Source organism: Mustelus asterias, chromosome 17, assembly GCF_964213995.1.
Source record: "Mustelus asterias chromosome 17, sMusAst1.hap1.1, whole genome shotgun sequence".
Lineage (NCBI taxonomy): Eukaryota > Metazoa > Chordata > Chondrichthyes > Carcharhiniformes > Triakidae > Mustelus > Mustelus asterias.
In genome coordinates this window covers 50,527,107-50,541,436 of record NC_135817.1, presented here as the reverse complement: position 1 = coordinate 50,541,436, position 14,330 = coordinate 50,527,107, and the positions used below count along the sequence as shown (strand labels likewise).

General features: G+C 39.7%; 1 protein-coding gene across 7 annotated transcripts in view; it reads left to right on the top strand.

Moving 5' to 3' along the window:
- dcaf6 (ddb1 and cul4 associated factor 6) overlaps positions 1 to 14,330 on the top strand; it is a 137,477-nt gene that overhangs the window by 67,828 nt on the left and 55,319 nt on the right. For 4 of the 7 annotated variants that reach the window (XR_013499908.1, XR_013499907.1, XM_078232634.1 and 1 more), the window contains 3 exons: positions 9,145 to 9,262; positions 10,174 to 10,289; positions 12,274 to 12,649. Coding sequence is in view for 4 of the 7 variants with exons in the window: in XM_078232634.1 (XP_078088760.1) it covers positions 9,145 to 9,262; positions 10,174 to 10,289; positions 12,274 to 12,649 (610 nt within the window). In the remaining 3 variants the exon portion in view is untranslated. Of the gene's footprint in view, positions 1 to 5,264; positions 5,325 to 9,144; positions 9,263 to 10,173; positions 10,290 to 12,273; positions 12,650 to 14,330 lie in introns of all 7 variants that reach the window. The other 3 variants (XR_013499906.1, XM_078232632.1, XM_078232635.1) reach the window with 1 other exon arrangement.

Below are 14,330 nucleotides of genomic sequence, written 5' to 3'. Positions count from 1 at the left end.
GTGCTGTGGTATTGCTTGTGGTTACTCTAAATGACAAATTCTCTCATTTAATTTTGGACCAATTCTGTCTCAGATTTGCTCCTTGTGAGGCTGAACTCCTGATCTGCTAACCTCTATACTCTACTGGGTCTTGGCATTACTGTGCTCCAGCTGCACAGGATTAGTCTCTCACTACTTCACTATATAAAAAAAACACTCTTTTAGCTCACCCAATATCAAACACCTCAGGGATAGCCTACTACTTGGAGAACAACTCATCATGTCACTTTTGAAATCAATTAATTAGTTTTGTGGTTTGCAAAAGGGCAGGACGTGAGGAAAAAACTATGGGAAGCTTTTTCTTGAATGTCCGCCTTTTATCTGCAGAAATTGGTAAACTTTACCACAGAATTCCAAAGGGTGTGTGCAGAATCAGGATGCAACATTCGCAAGATGCTGTTTGTAAGTGGTCTGCAGTATTTGAAATGAATGGAGAAATATGGGAGGAAGCCTTGTCTCTTGTGCAATGGCAGGACCATTTTTGGATTGAAAAACTGACCTCCCAATTAGCGGGCCTTCCCATCATTCTTTCACGGGGCAAACCAAATAAGAGCCCAGCCATAGGCTTCTGGGTAAGTTAAGGAGAACAGATGGGATGACGTGGTTAGTTTGTCAGAGGAAAGATTTCTGTTTTAAAGGGACTATGGCATGCTTCCACAAAGCTCAGCAGCACTTGAATTGTTGAGGCTGCAGCACTCGGAGGAACAGAGTGGACACCTGGGAAAGCTGTCCCTGGATTTCTAGCTCTTACCTGGAGATCCAGCAAGGTGAACTTTACCAAGAATTGGAGCAGGGCTGCCTCTGCAACAAAGCAGGTGTGGATGCAGGTGGTTGAGGAAGTAATTAATTGAGTGTGTTCTCTCCAACCTGGAGGCAGTGCACCAAACGAATCCAGGAGCTCAGCTGGATGGGAAAGGTGAGTGGTATACCACTTTCAGGTGTCAAGCTCCCCACTCAGTTGCCCAGGATTCTCCTGCACAGCACACTTATAGTCAACACACCTTGTTGCTCCACACGTTCCTCTCTGCGCAGGTGCCTCTTATTCCCATCTGAGCAGCCAACACTCACACTTGCCCTCTGCCTATTTTTCTCACACCCCAGTCTTCACATTGATCCTCCTTAAATTGCTTTCTTTCCTTCTCTGCACGCAAACCATTACAGGCAGTCTCACCTCTCTGCTTTCTCTTTTTTCAGGACAAAAGAGCACAGAGGTAGAAAGGTATAGTGTGGATAAGCTGGGGTGTGGTCCTCCAGCAGCAGACAATCTTGCCGGCCAGTGACAATGAAAACCTATCTGGTCCACTGGGAAGATGGTCACGTTCCAAGAACATGCAGTGACCTGTCATGGGAACCTGAGTCTCCAGAGGCTCTGATACTCTGACATGTCGAGAAAGCTGGTCCTTTGCCTATTGAACATGTGCTGGGGATCTCACCTCCTTCTGGCTAGATTTGGTGACCATCTGCTTTGCCAAGTGCAGGGGCATGTGGCGAAAGAAATGGCAGCTGATGATGCTGCTCTTGCTGATGCTCAAGTTTTTGGCAGTGGTAAGCCCCCAGCTCTTGACCCTGAGACTGCATAAGCAGTTCCTGTGCTCCTCAAAACCCTGGCAACGTGGTGGTGCAACAGAAGGTGGGTGACATGCTGGGCAGGTGACTGACTTACGAGCAGTGATAACGCACTCCGACAGACGGAATGCTTTGAATAGCTATCTCTAATCTGGATGTGACTGGAGCTCTTCAGTATGACTGTTCAAAGATTTCACAGCTTGTCAGTTTTACTGAATAATTTCTTCTTCCTGTGCACTTGCCTTATCCTACCTGCTGTGTTGTAGATACGGTATGGAACTCCTGCAATGTTGGAAAGGGAATCCATGTGCAGAATCATTCCTAATTGACTTTTGGCTACATGTGCTTCCATGTGCTTCCTGCTGCATTTCCAACCCGCCCTTGGAAAAGCCAGAAGGAGGCAGAATCCAATCGGGGTCTCGACGCAACGTCATTTTCTGCAGTTTTGTTGCGCCAAACACGCTTCTTTACAGCCTGGGAAAATTCCTCCCTCTATCAAAAAGTGTCTTAATTTGAATTAATTGTGGAATTTATTTGGAGTGAATCCAGCATGACTTGTTTTGGGTTTGCTTCAATTTCACTTGCTTTATCTGTTGTGCAATGGTGTATTCAATTTAAATGATCAATTCAGAGTTGATCAAAATTAGTACCTTTGGTGTTTTTGGAAGCATATTCGTATAATGGCTGGGATTTTCTGCTTGAGCATCAATCTGTGATTTTTCTGCCCATGAAGATGAATTGGAGTTGGCAGGAAGGACATTGTGGTTTGTCAACTATGCAAGCAGACAAAATCTTGGCCTGCAAGTTTAACATGCTGAAAAAACAGTGTTAGTTTCATATTGACCCTAAATATATAGAACACAAGTTGGGTGTTAAGACTCAGACTACCTATAAAACAAAAACTATCTGCTCCACTTCAGCCTACTGACAGATTGGAGAACCTGTCTCTGGATTTAGGCTTCATTTTCACTAACTGCAATATCGATGTAAAATGAAACTGGTTTGCCCAAATTATGGTTATAGCGTGAAATCATGCTAAAATTGTTTTGCTAATTTGAGTCCTGCAGATTGTACACATTTCTTTGTTACTTAAAAATTAATTCTTGATGTGGAAGCAACACTGGCAAGGCAAGACCATGATTTATTTCCTGTCATATTTGCCCTTGTACAATTGAATAGCTTGCTAGGCTACTTCAGAGGATGTTTAAGAGTGAACAACATTTGTGTGGGACTGGAGTTGTGCATAGTCCAGAAAGATTGCAGCTTTCCTTCCCCAAAGGACATTAGTGAATCAGTTAGTTTTTAACCAAAATTGAAAGCTTTGTGGTTACTTTTCTGATTTTTAAGTGAAATCAAATTAACAAAATTCCATGAAGGGATTTGAACTCCCACTCCTTGGATTATTAGTCCTGGACAGTCTGTAATGCTGTAGTATAGTTGAAAATTCTGAGCAAATGAAATTGCAATATAATTTTACAGGCCCAGAGTGTCTTTTTATCTATAGAGTGTAACGTGTATCAAATAATTTAAGCATCTGAAACATACATTTAACTAAAATAACTTTTCTAGGAATAATGAAATTGTGGTCATACACCAGGACGCACATAGAAGTTTCATAATGGTTGAAAGTTTTTTTAAAGCCAAAGCTGATGGTAGCAGTTATTTTACAGAGCTATTTTATCTAACAGGGACTGTAAAGAGTTGTGGTATATCATCAGTGTCTGGGTTTATGAGAAACTAACAGTTTTAGAATTTTGCTCAGTCTTAGTTTTTTTAAAGATTAATTCAATCTTGAAGATCATTTTTGCTGACAATGGTGGGATTTTCCATGCAACCCGCCGCGTGTTTCGTGGAGGCAGCTGTCACTGGCTGGCAGCAGGATCTTCTGATCCCACCGTTGTCAATACGGTTTCCTGTTGAATGCATCCCTTGCTGTCAGCAAACCTGCGGCAGGGGTGCGCCATCAGCAGGACTGGAAGATCCTGCCAGCGTGAATGGCTGAAAAGCCCCAGCCAAAATATCGGGTATTTTCAGACATAGTTTAGTCCCATATTATTTACTATTGCTGTTATTAAAGCTCGTTCCTTACTACAGATCAATTCTGCTAGATTGCAGAATTGGATGTTATCAAGCAAATTGTAGTTTATTTTTAGTGACAGATTGTTGATCCATCTCTTCTCATTGGCCCTTAATAACCAAAACATTACTTGAGCATACAGAGATGTCAGTCGCTGGGAAACCCGGAATTTTTTTTAGTTTTGTTTTTTCGCCAGGCCAGATGACGGATGGAAATGCCTGAAGTAGGCAACTAGGGCTAGTGTCCAGAAATTGAGAAGTTGGTGCAGTTGTTAAATGGAGCTCAAATTGTGCAATAGCAAGATATCATCGCGATTTCAAGAGCTTGGATTAGCTAATTGCAAGTTTGAAGGGAGTATATTGCGATAGGTTTACAGGAGGGAATGAGGGGGGGGACACCCCTGCTCCTCTTGGTGCACATGCCAGAGTTCTAATATTATACATTTCAAATGTTGAAAAATTCTTTCCAACAAGGGAATCTGGTTAATTTTTCAAAAACTGTTAGCACTGAGTTTTTAAGCTAGCTAGAGTATATAAATCAGCCGTGACCAACGTGGATATTTTACCTTGATATCCAAATTGATCATTTGACCTGAGAGTCTGAAGTTAACCTATTTTTATTATTAGAAGAAAAAGTACATAAAAGAGAATCATGTGAATCACCCTGTACAGCTGAGCAACTTGTCCAATTTTTTAAAAAGTGGAAATAAACTAAAATTCATGGGAAATGATTATCAGGAGTTTAGATAATTTCGACTGGAGTCTATAAACAAAAATATCAAAAATACAGAACTGATGGTGGATTATATGAGGTTACTGAGGAAGACAAATCAATGTTAATGGTAGTAGAACCTTCAGTTGTCTCGATCTCAATCTCTGGAATCCTCTGAATTCTCAGCCTCTACCTCTCACCACCTTTAGAAATCTTCTTGAAACCAATCTTTTTAACAATCCTTTTGCCTCCCAATGCCTCTGTCAAATGTCAATTCTTCATGTGTGAGCCTGGGTGCTGAATGTTAGCAACAATCCTGTCCTCATTGGCACGTTTTTCACTGGAAAGACTAAATATCATTCAGGAAAGAAAGTCAATTTTCTTCCCCTCTCCTCTGTGGCATTGAGGCTAATTGTAGTGCATTTAGATATTCTGGCTGAGCTTGTATTTTAGGTTTGTACCTGTAAGTAGGTTAAATACAGACTATTCACAATCATAAAGATTCTATGATTCTATAAAGATATTATTTACGATCAAGCAGTAGAATCTATGATTCTATAAAGATATTATTTAAGATCAAGCAGTAGATTCTATGATTCTATAAAGATATTATTTAAGATCAAGCAGTAGAATCATTTGCAAAGTGAAATTGATTTAACCCTCATTGTGAAATAAATTGTGTTTTACCTCCTGAGAAAACAAATTATTTTGTTGGTCCAGTTTACATTAATTATGTCATCTCACCCTTGGCAAAAATTATTATTTTTAAGAAAAGGTATTCGGAGCTTTATGGCTTTTTTTTTTTGCTTGGGGAAAGATATTCACAAAAGTGCAATTTAATTTTTAAGTTTAAATCTAATTTTTGTTTCAGATTCCCCTTCTTCTGTGGTAAACAAACAGCTTGGATCCATGTCACTTGATGAGCAACAGGGTGCGTGCAGCAAGAGATATGTGTACAAACACATATTTCTTCATTAACTCCTCCATGACTTCATCTATTGTCTGAAGAATTTTTTTTTAATTCTGCATTACCGGTTTATTAGTTTCATTTCTGACAAATTGCTGTCACTCTGATCTATTTTGTTTGAGTAGACATCGAATAAATTCCCCTTCCAATGTTTTGATTCCTTATTACCTGCTGTGAGTAGGAAAGAATTGATTCATATACTTGGATATAATTAGACTTTGCTTTAAAATTTACATTACATTTGCAATCTTATAAAACTTAACCCCTTGCATACTTTTAAAAACGTAAACGTAGAATTCTAATTTTGCACCATTTTCGGTATAATCTCCTAAATTAATTATAGGATGAATCAGATGCAGTGAACTAGTCTGCTGTTATCCTTCTTATGAGTCTTAACTGTAGCTTCAGAAGAGATCCCTGACTGCATCAGTGTGACAATTCCAATGTGTTTCTTTGCCAGTCACACTAAATGCTCATCCTGTTGACAAAATTCACTTTAAAAAGGACTTTATTCCTTTTTTGATCTCCAATTCTTTTATTCACTGATTTCCCAGGGGAGGTTATGGGCTGACCATTTAATGCAAACAGATGAGTTGCAAAAAAGCTTATGTTCTCATTTTAAATAAAAGCTTCTTACTATGCTTTCTCAACAGATTTTTGGTTTCTTTGAAAAGGGGAATGTCAATATGCGTATAGTATTGCACATAACAGCACCATTATAGCTGTATAGTACCTATACAGTAGAAAATGTTTCAGTGCGCTTGACATAAGTATAATCTGACAAACATCAACAGCAAGCGCTCGAAGCAGATTTTGGGAATGGTAACTTAAAGGTTAATCTCGGTTAGTTTTAAGGAGGGTCTTAAAAGAGGCAACGGCAAGTCAAAGAGCTTGAGGCCTAGACATCTGAATACATGGATATCAATGATAGGCCAAATAAATTTTAGGATGCACAAGAAGCCAGAGATGGAGGAATGCAGAATTCCCAGAATGTTATGAAGCTGGAGAATGCTACATGGATAGAGAGGGTTGACAAATATTGAACAAGATGGGGGGAAGAAAGTTAAATTTGAGGCATTGAGGTGACCAAATCAATGTAGGTCAGTCAGCTCAGGGTCGGTGTCTGTGAGAGAATTGATGCAAAATAGAGAACAGGCAGCAAAGTTTGAATATGTTTATAAAGAGTAAGGAGTATGAGGCCTGAGAGCATCACAATAGCCAAAATAAAAAGAAAGGAATGAAAATGCTGGAAACACAACAGATTCACCAGCATTGTTTAAAAGAGTGTGGCATTTCTGGTGTGTAAACTTTCATCAGACAAAAACATTAATGACAGATGTTTACTTGCGTTTCCAGCATATCTAGCATTTTCTATTTGCATTTCCGATTTCCAGTATTTACCTTGTTCTTTTTGCTTGAATACTCCCTAAGATGCTGAGCTAGCAACGTAGTTAGTATTCCAAGACCTTTGCAATATTTTTTCACCTGAATGTATCCGTGACTGCAGCAAATTCAAACGAAATTAGATGTAAAGCGAGTCTTTCATTTGCACATCCAGAAACATTGGTAAGTTTAGCCCCCCAAAACAAGTGATTTTGTGTTGGATGGGAAGTAAATATATTAATTTGAAACAGCAACCCAATCCTCCCACTTTCACAGAGGCATGACGAGGGACAGCGACCAGCCTGCTCTCAGGAGCTAGGTCAGTTACTGAAATCTTTTCAGGAGACTGTATGTCTTCATTTTAACCCTTGAAACTTAGCAAGTAAAAGGAGACCAGATGGGCTGGATGTACAGAAGTGCTTGCAGGCCAGGAGGAGCAACAATGATTTCCCTTGGCCCAACAAGCTTACCCTGTAAACATTCCCCCCATCATTGTCAATCCCCAGATCTCCCCCGACCCGTCCCTGATTTGTCAGCATTTCTGACCATCTGCATCCTCACTCCTTGATCACCCAGACCCCAACCACACCAGCTTCATATTCCACCATCACCTGCCCCCGGCATCACTACTTGCTCCATAGTTAAAGCTTATCCCAGAGTTCCCTTGCCCACAGGTTGTTAAGCCTATCCACAAGCTGGCTTTTTGGGTGATGAACCAGAGGAGAGAGAGGCCCCAGAATGTCAGAGAAACCTGCACTTAATGTTTCTGGACCATAACTCTCTCCCACCCCAACCCAAAATTCCATCCCAGTAAGTATTGGGTCCATCGAGTCATTCACCTAAAAGAGCAATTTATTTGATATTCATAGAGGCTTGTGTTTTTAATCATAACTAGCAACTTAATGCCTGGGTAAATATAATTCTACAATAATGGCAACAGCTCCTGTTTCTTTTCCCCCTCTCTCCCCTTCCTGAAACATATTTATAAGACACAACTAGTGTTTCAACCTCCCCTTCTTGCCTTCTGTTCCCTTCTTCCAACAAGAGAGACAATTTTAAGGTAATTAGCAAAAGAGCCAGAGGAGATTTTACTAATTGGGATGAAATGCACAAGCACAAAAGGCCAAACGGTGGCCTCCTGTCATTTCATGATTCTATGTTGCTAGCTGTAGGGAAAAAGCTTTTTGGGAATGATATCCATATCCATTACGTTAGGAGAGTTTAATTTCCAGAGCAAATGCAGACATGGTAGCTAACACTGTCATCAGTGCCAGGAGCCTGACCGTGTATGAATGAATTCTTATTCCTTTTAAACTTTCATATTTAAATTAAAGCATTTCAGCTATTTTCTAACTGTGCGAAAGGACTGCCAGTTTGTTGCTTCGTAGTAGCAGCGAGTGATCAAAGAAACCTGCTTTAGCTTGGAAAGGTCACACCAAACATTGAAATTTAATTTTATATTTGGATATCTGACTTCAGATGATTGTGGTATTTCTACCAGTACCATGTATAATAAAATCATTGTAAGAGTTTTAACAACACCAGATTAAAGTCCAACAGGTTTATTTGGTAGCAAATGCCATTAGCTTTCGGAGCGCTGCTCCTTCGTCAGATGGAGTGGATATCTGCTCTCGAACAGGGCATACAGAGACACAAAATCAAGTTACAGAATACTGATTAGAATGCGAATCTCTACAGCCAGGTCTTAAAGATACAGACAATGTGAGTGGAGGGAGCATTAAGCACACGTTAAAGAGATTGTTGTCTCCAGACAGGAAAACTCTTACTGTGTTTACTCCAGTCCAACGCTGGCATCTCCACATCATAATAAAATCATTGACAACAGCAATTATAATCTTGTTTATCAATCCTGGATAAATACTTGTGCAATGTTTCCGGGAACTTAGCACTTTGGTATGCAACAAATATTTCAGTGAATAATTAAATTCAACTGATACACCAGCACAGCATAAACATCAATATGTTTCTGTATTAGAGTGCTTCACTTATTTTAGTTTAACATTTTCCTTGTGCGCAAGAGAATTCTATTTAGAAACCTGGACAGATTAAAGCCTGGATTCACAAATAGATTTTTAAAAAATCAGCTAGCAGTTAAATTTCAATGAGTGTTTAAATATTTGTACCTTTTACAGATTTGCTTTTTTCCTTTATAAATACTTTTCAGAGTGTGACTGAAGCTTGTAACTGTAATTCTGCAAATATGTTTGCAAAGAGAATTTTGATGCTCAATGTTCAAATTGTTAAATCTATTCATTAATTTAATCATAGATTGATCTGGTGGTTTTTTTCTGAAATTATAATCCCGATCTGCAGCGGAAACAATTAGAATTTCTTTCAGTCCTGTGTAATGTATTCTTATGTGAGATTTTCATTTTTGCAGGTACTGGTGCGGATAGTTCCAGCCTTAGAACAGTGGGTGCTGAACCAGTTCTTAGTTTGCATTATAGTACAGAGGGAACCACTACTAGCACAATCAAGTTGGACTTTACTGATGAGTGGTAAGCATAGCATTTGTCATTCATCAGCAATGGTATTAGCAGTTTGCTGATGTTTACGCCCGTCATTTTGTTTACCTTCTAATTGTTTTATGACCAAAAATGGCAACCACACAAGTATTTTCGATGGTTAAAGCAAAATACTGTGGATGCTGGAATTTGAAACAAAAACAGAAAATGCTGAAAACTCTCAGCAGGTCTGACAGCATCTGTGGAGAGGGAATAGAGCCAACGTTTTGAGTCAAGACTCGAAACATTGGCTCTATTCTCTCTCCATAGATACCCATAGAGGTCAGTATCTGACAGATACTTTCAGACCTGCTGAGATTTTCCAGCATTTTCTGTTTTTATTTTCAATGGTTGGTTGTTTAGATGTTCACCTTGTAGTTGTTGTCATCCTAAAATGCAATTAAAAATATTTTTATACAAAAATAATAAATTTAGGTATTTTTAAAAAAACCCAACTGAAATCTACTTTTGTTTTTCAAATATACCTACGCGGAAATAGCTTGTTAATAGCTTAAATAGTTGGCATGTGTTTTAGATTTGTCTGTTCTTCTTGTTCAATTGCTGAAACAAGTATTTATTTTAAAGTAGTGAATGTCCACCTACTTAATTTTGGGATTTTGATTGTTTTCTCATAGCAGCAGCCAGAACCTTTTGGGATATCAGCGTGGTATAGTATTTTGAGGGTCTCGAACTTTATTGTGCATTTGATATTCTTTGTTGGCATATGACTAACGTTTTGAGACTTTCTACTGCCGTTGATTCACAAGTAAAATTTGTAAGAAACAGAATACAGCAAATTGCAAAACTGCAGAATAATTATCCCAGTGAGTGTTGGGTTCTCCTTACAGTAGTCTGAATATTAGTTTGTTGGTCTGTTTTGACAGCTCATTTTATTAAAATGCTAGGAACAGTTCAGCTTCAACTTCAAGGGGAACTGGAATTCAAAGCAAGCAAAGTATTCGGGAAGAATCGCAGCAAATACAAAGCCCGGCGGAGCCTTCAGAAGAAATAATTAATTCAAGTAAGATTTGCTGCTCCATGGACTTTCTGTTTAGATGTTTGGATTGTGTAGAAAAGAGGAAAATTGAAATCTTGTTAGTTAAAATAAATCTTCAGATAAAGAAAAATAAATCCTTTTCCAGTGAACTTTTTTGTGTAGCTTAATGCTAATTCACTATGCAAATTTTCTATAATAAACCCAGGTAGGTCATACATAGCAAGTCAGTCAGAATCTGCATGTTTATAAATAGGCACCATAAAATCCTAGGGTGCGAAATTGGACGATGCCGCACTTGAAGTTTGGGCATTATTGGCTGCTTGTGAACACTTCCACCATGCATCACATCGGACACCTGATTGATGCATGTGCAACTAACATCCACTGGAGGCATTTGTTGCTGCCATTTTAGAGTTTTGCACACCAAACAATTTCCTCAACAGCAAGGTTAAGCACCATAAAGGACTACCACACCACCAGCGGTGTTTTTCTTGCCGACGGTACAATTCTACAACTTCAATTAGTAGAAGTCTACGGGGACTAAAGTACTTTTAACTGTCTTTAAGGCTTCTGCCCAGCATAGTTGTTCCCAGACATGAGTGGTCTAGTTGGGGTTCATTTTGACATTGAGCATGACTGAGAGAGAGAGCAGAGACCATGCAGGGCAGGACCAGAAGAGCATAGATGAGGGAACAAAGGGCTCTCTACAGGGGTCTGTATCGTTGAGACTAGATATGTTTGGAAAATGTTTGCAGAAGAGTTATAACACTCTGGGCGCTCCTTTGCACATTGTTAGAGCCATGATGTCAACCGGCTGAACTTTCATGGTAGCGTGCTAAGATTGCATGACAGCAGACTAAGCTTCTTTCCATTGCAACAGTGAGACATTGGGTGGATGTTACTTGTGCTGCAGTGGAAGCTGAGACATTTGCATCACGATGCTGCATAATGGGAGGTTCCATTAGTGTAGCCATGCTGAAAAGGATAGCTCTAAACAATGCGCTAAGTTCTGTGCCACATTGGTGCTGGATTCCATGTTCTATGCAATTGAACACAGGCTTTCTGGCAAGATCCTAATGCACCAAGCATTTTGTTATGTATATCCATTAGCCCCCTTCTGTAGCCTGCCCTATTTAAAGTTTGCGTCTTGAGTCCTTCACAACAGAACTCGTGTACAATCTTACCTTCTGGTGAACTGACACGTGTGTTATCCTTGACTCTTGCCCTGCCTAGTGTCTTGCCACAATCAGATCCTTTGTCTATGCTATCCTCCAAGATACACGGATTGTCAGTTGCGATTGTGAAATCAAGCGACAAGTGTGTTTTCATGATTACTGTCATTTTGGTGTTCCACTGAATTCTGTGGTGCAGTTACTAGCACATGGAGTTTGAAGTTGCATCTACTGATTTTGAGCACTCGTGTTCGGTCATTGCATTTCTGGTGCCACTGCATCCAGATCCTCAATCCTACAAACTCGCACACAAAACGTTCTCTTGGTCAACAAAGTACTTGAGTCATTTTTAACGGGAGGAATGATGCTGCTTCTTTTGCTCACAAGTTTGCTTAATATCGCGGATGCTGCTGGATTCTCATAACAGAGCTTCCCTCTCTTTCGCGTCTCTGTCTCGCGTTTCTGTCACTCCCTCATTCCATGGCTGCTACTGCTCCCGCCCCTTGGCCACTGCCTATCTCGTTCCACCATCCGCCCTCTTCCTCGCTCATGCCCTGGCCTGCATCTTTGAGGACTTACTTTCCAAGATTTCAGCTTGTGTCAAATCAGCAAGTATACCTGCCCATCTTAGATGCCTTTTGGAGTTCTAAGGGTACAATTTTGATAGGTGATTCAACCATAGATTAGTGGAAGAAAGGAGATGCCTTCATCTGATCCTTATGGTGCAATCAAAAATTTCACATTAAACTTCAGATTTAGTTCATTTGTGAATTGACCCTGTGAACTTGAGTCTTGTCAATGACATTTGATTTGTTACTTTGTGGTTTTTTTTACAGATGTTTCAGCAGCTGAATTATCTGAACAATCAGGTAAACGGGTTTGCAAAGTGAGACATGTGGAGGTAGATGAAACCAATAGAGAAGAAAGGACAACACAAGAGGGCACGGACAAGTTAATAGATTCTAGCTGCCAGTCAGCCTCATCCGGGTCAGATGGGGGAAGCTTGCAACAACAGGAAGAAACAACTTGCCAAAGTTCAGAACATAATGAGAACTGTAATAGAATGACTGAACCCACACAGCAATCAGAACCAACAAGGTTGAGTAATCAGGATGAACCTTCTAGAATATCTGCCAGTCGGGAAACTGATGACAGTGATGATGATCCTATTTTAGTTCCATCTTCAAGGTTTAGGTCAGCACCAGGACATAGGTAAGATATGTGCTACTTTAAACCAGTTACTAACATGATCATCCTGCTGAATTGTTTACTTAAAGCAATAATTTGGATCAACTTTAATACAATTCAGAAATGGTTTTTAATTGAGATAAATAAGCAAAATTTAAAATGCCGTCCCTTATAGTTTTCATTGGTATGAGTCAAGATTGTCTGTGTTGAAATCAGATTGCTAGAACTGCCATTTTGATTGCAACAGCATTGCTTGCAAATTTGCATTATTTATTGAAGCAAACAATCGTAACAGCACAGAATGAGGCCATTTGGCTCACTGTGAACATGCCAGCTCTCTGCAAGAGCAACCTGGCTCATCCAACTTCCCTGCTTCATTGTCCTTTATTTTCTCTTTGGATAATGATCCAATACCCTCTTGAAAGTCATGATTGAATCTGCCTCCATTCTCTTAAACAGATCCTAACCACTCGCAATGTAAAGAAGATTTTCCTCATGTCGCCTTTGGTTCTTTGCTATTCATCTTAAATTGGTGTCCTCAGGTTCTTGACCCTTCCACTAAAGGCAAAGTTTTCTCCCTAACTGCTCTTCCTAGACCCCTCATGATTTTGAACACCTCTGAACTTTCTCTTCTCGGAGGAGAAAATCTGCAATTTCCCTAGTCGATCCTCCAGTCCCGCATCCCTGAAACCATTATTGCAAATCTTTTCTGCACTCTCTCTAATGCCTTCACAGTGGTGCACAGAATTAGACACAATACTCCATTTGAAGCCAAACCAGTTTTATAAAAGGTTCATCACCTTGTTTTTGTAGTCTAAGCCTCTCTTTATAAAGCCCAGGATTCCAACAGATATTTTCTCAACCTGCCACCTCAGCTATAACGATTTTTGCACTTATATCCCTGTCCTTGAACCTCCATTAGAATCGTATTCTTTATTATATATTGTCTTTCCTCATTCTTCCCACCAAATTATATCACTTCTTGGTATTAAATGTATTCTGGCAAGTGTCTGCCATTTCCACTGTACATGTCCCCTTGAAGACTATCTCTATCGTCCTCACCATCCACAATACTTCAAAATTTTGTGTCAGCTGCAAATTTTAAAATTGTGCCCAGCACACTCAACTCTAGATCATTATTATGGATCAAGAAAAGCAATGGTCCCTAACAAACCCCACCATATACTTTCCTCTAGTCTGAAAAACAACCATTCACCACTACTGTTCCCTGCCATGCAACCAACCATGCTGCCACTGTCCCTTTGATCCCATGGACTTTAACTTTGCTGACAAATTTGTTGCATGGTATTTTATCAAACAGCTTTTTGGAAATCCATATACAGTTGACTCCTGCCGTTGTGGGGAGATTCCATTTCTGTAAAATTCATGTAGGGTGAAATCATGAACGGTGAACTTGCGTACCTGCACAATGTGCAGGCATATTCTATTTGGGAAAGGTGAGAGTTAACAGGCTAACTGTTTAGCAAGAGAATCCAAATCACGGAGTGAGGTGTTGGGGCCAGCTGTGAACCGCGATTTGATATACCTACACATTCACACAGATAAACGAGTTTGCGATAGAGGGGTCACAAATGAAGTGAGTTGACTGTACATCAACCTCATTATCCTTATCAAATCTCTGTTACCTCATCAAAAAACTCAAGAAAGTCAGTTAAACACAATTTGCTACTAACAAATCTATGCT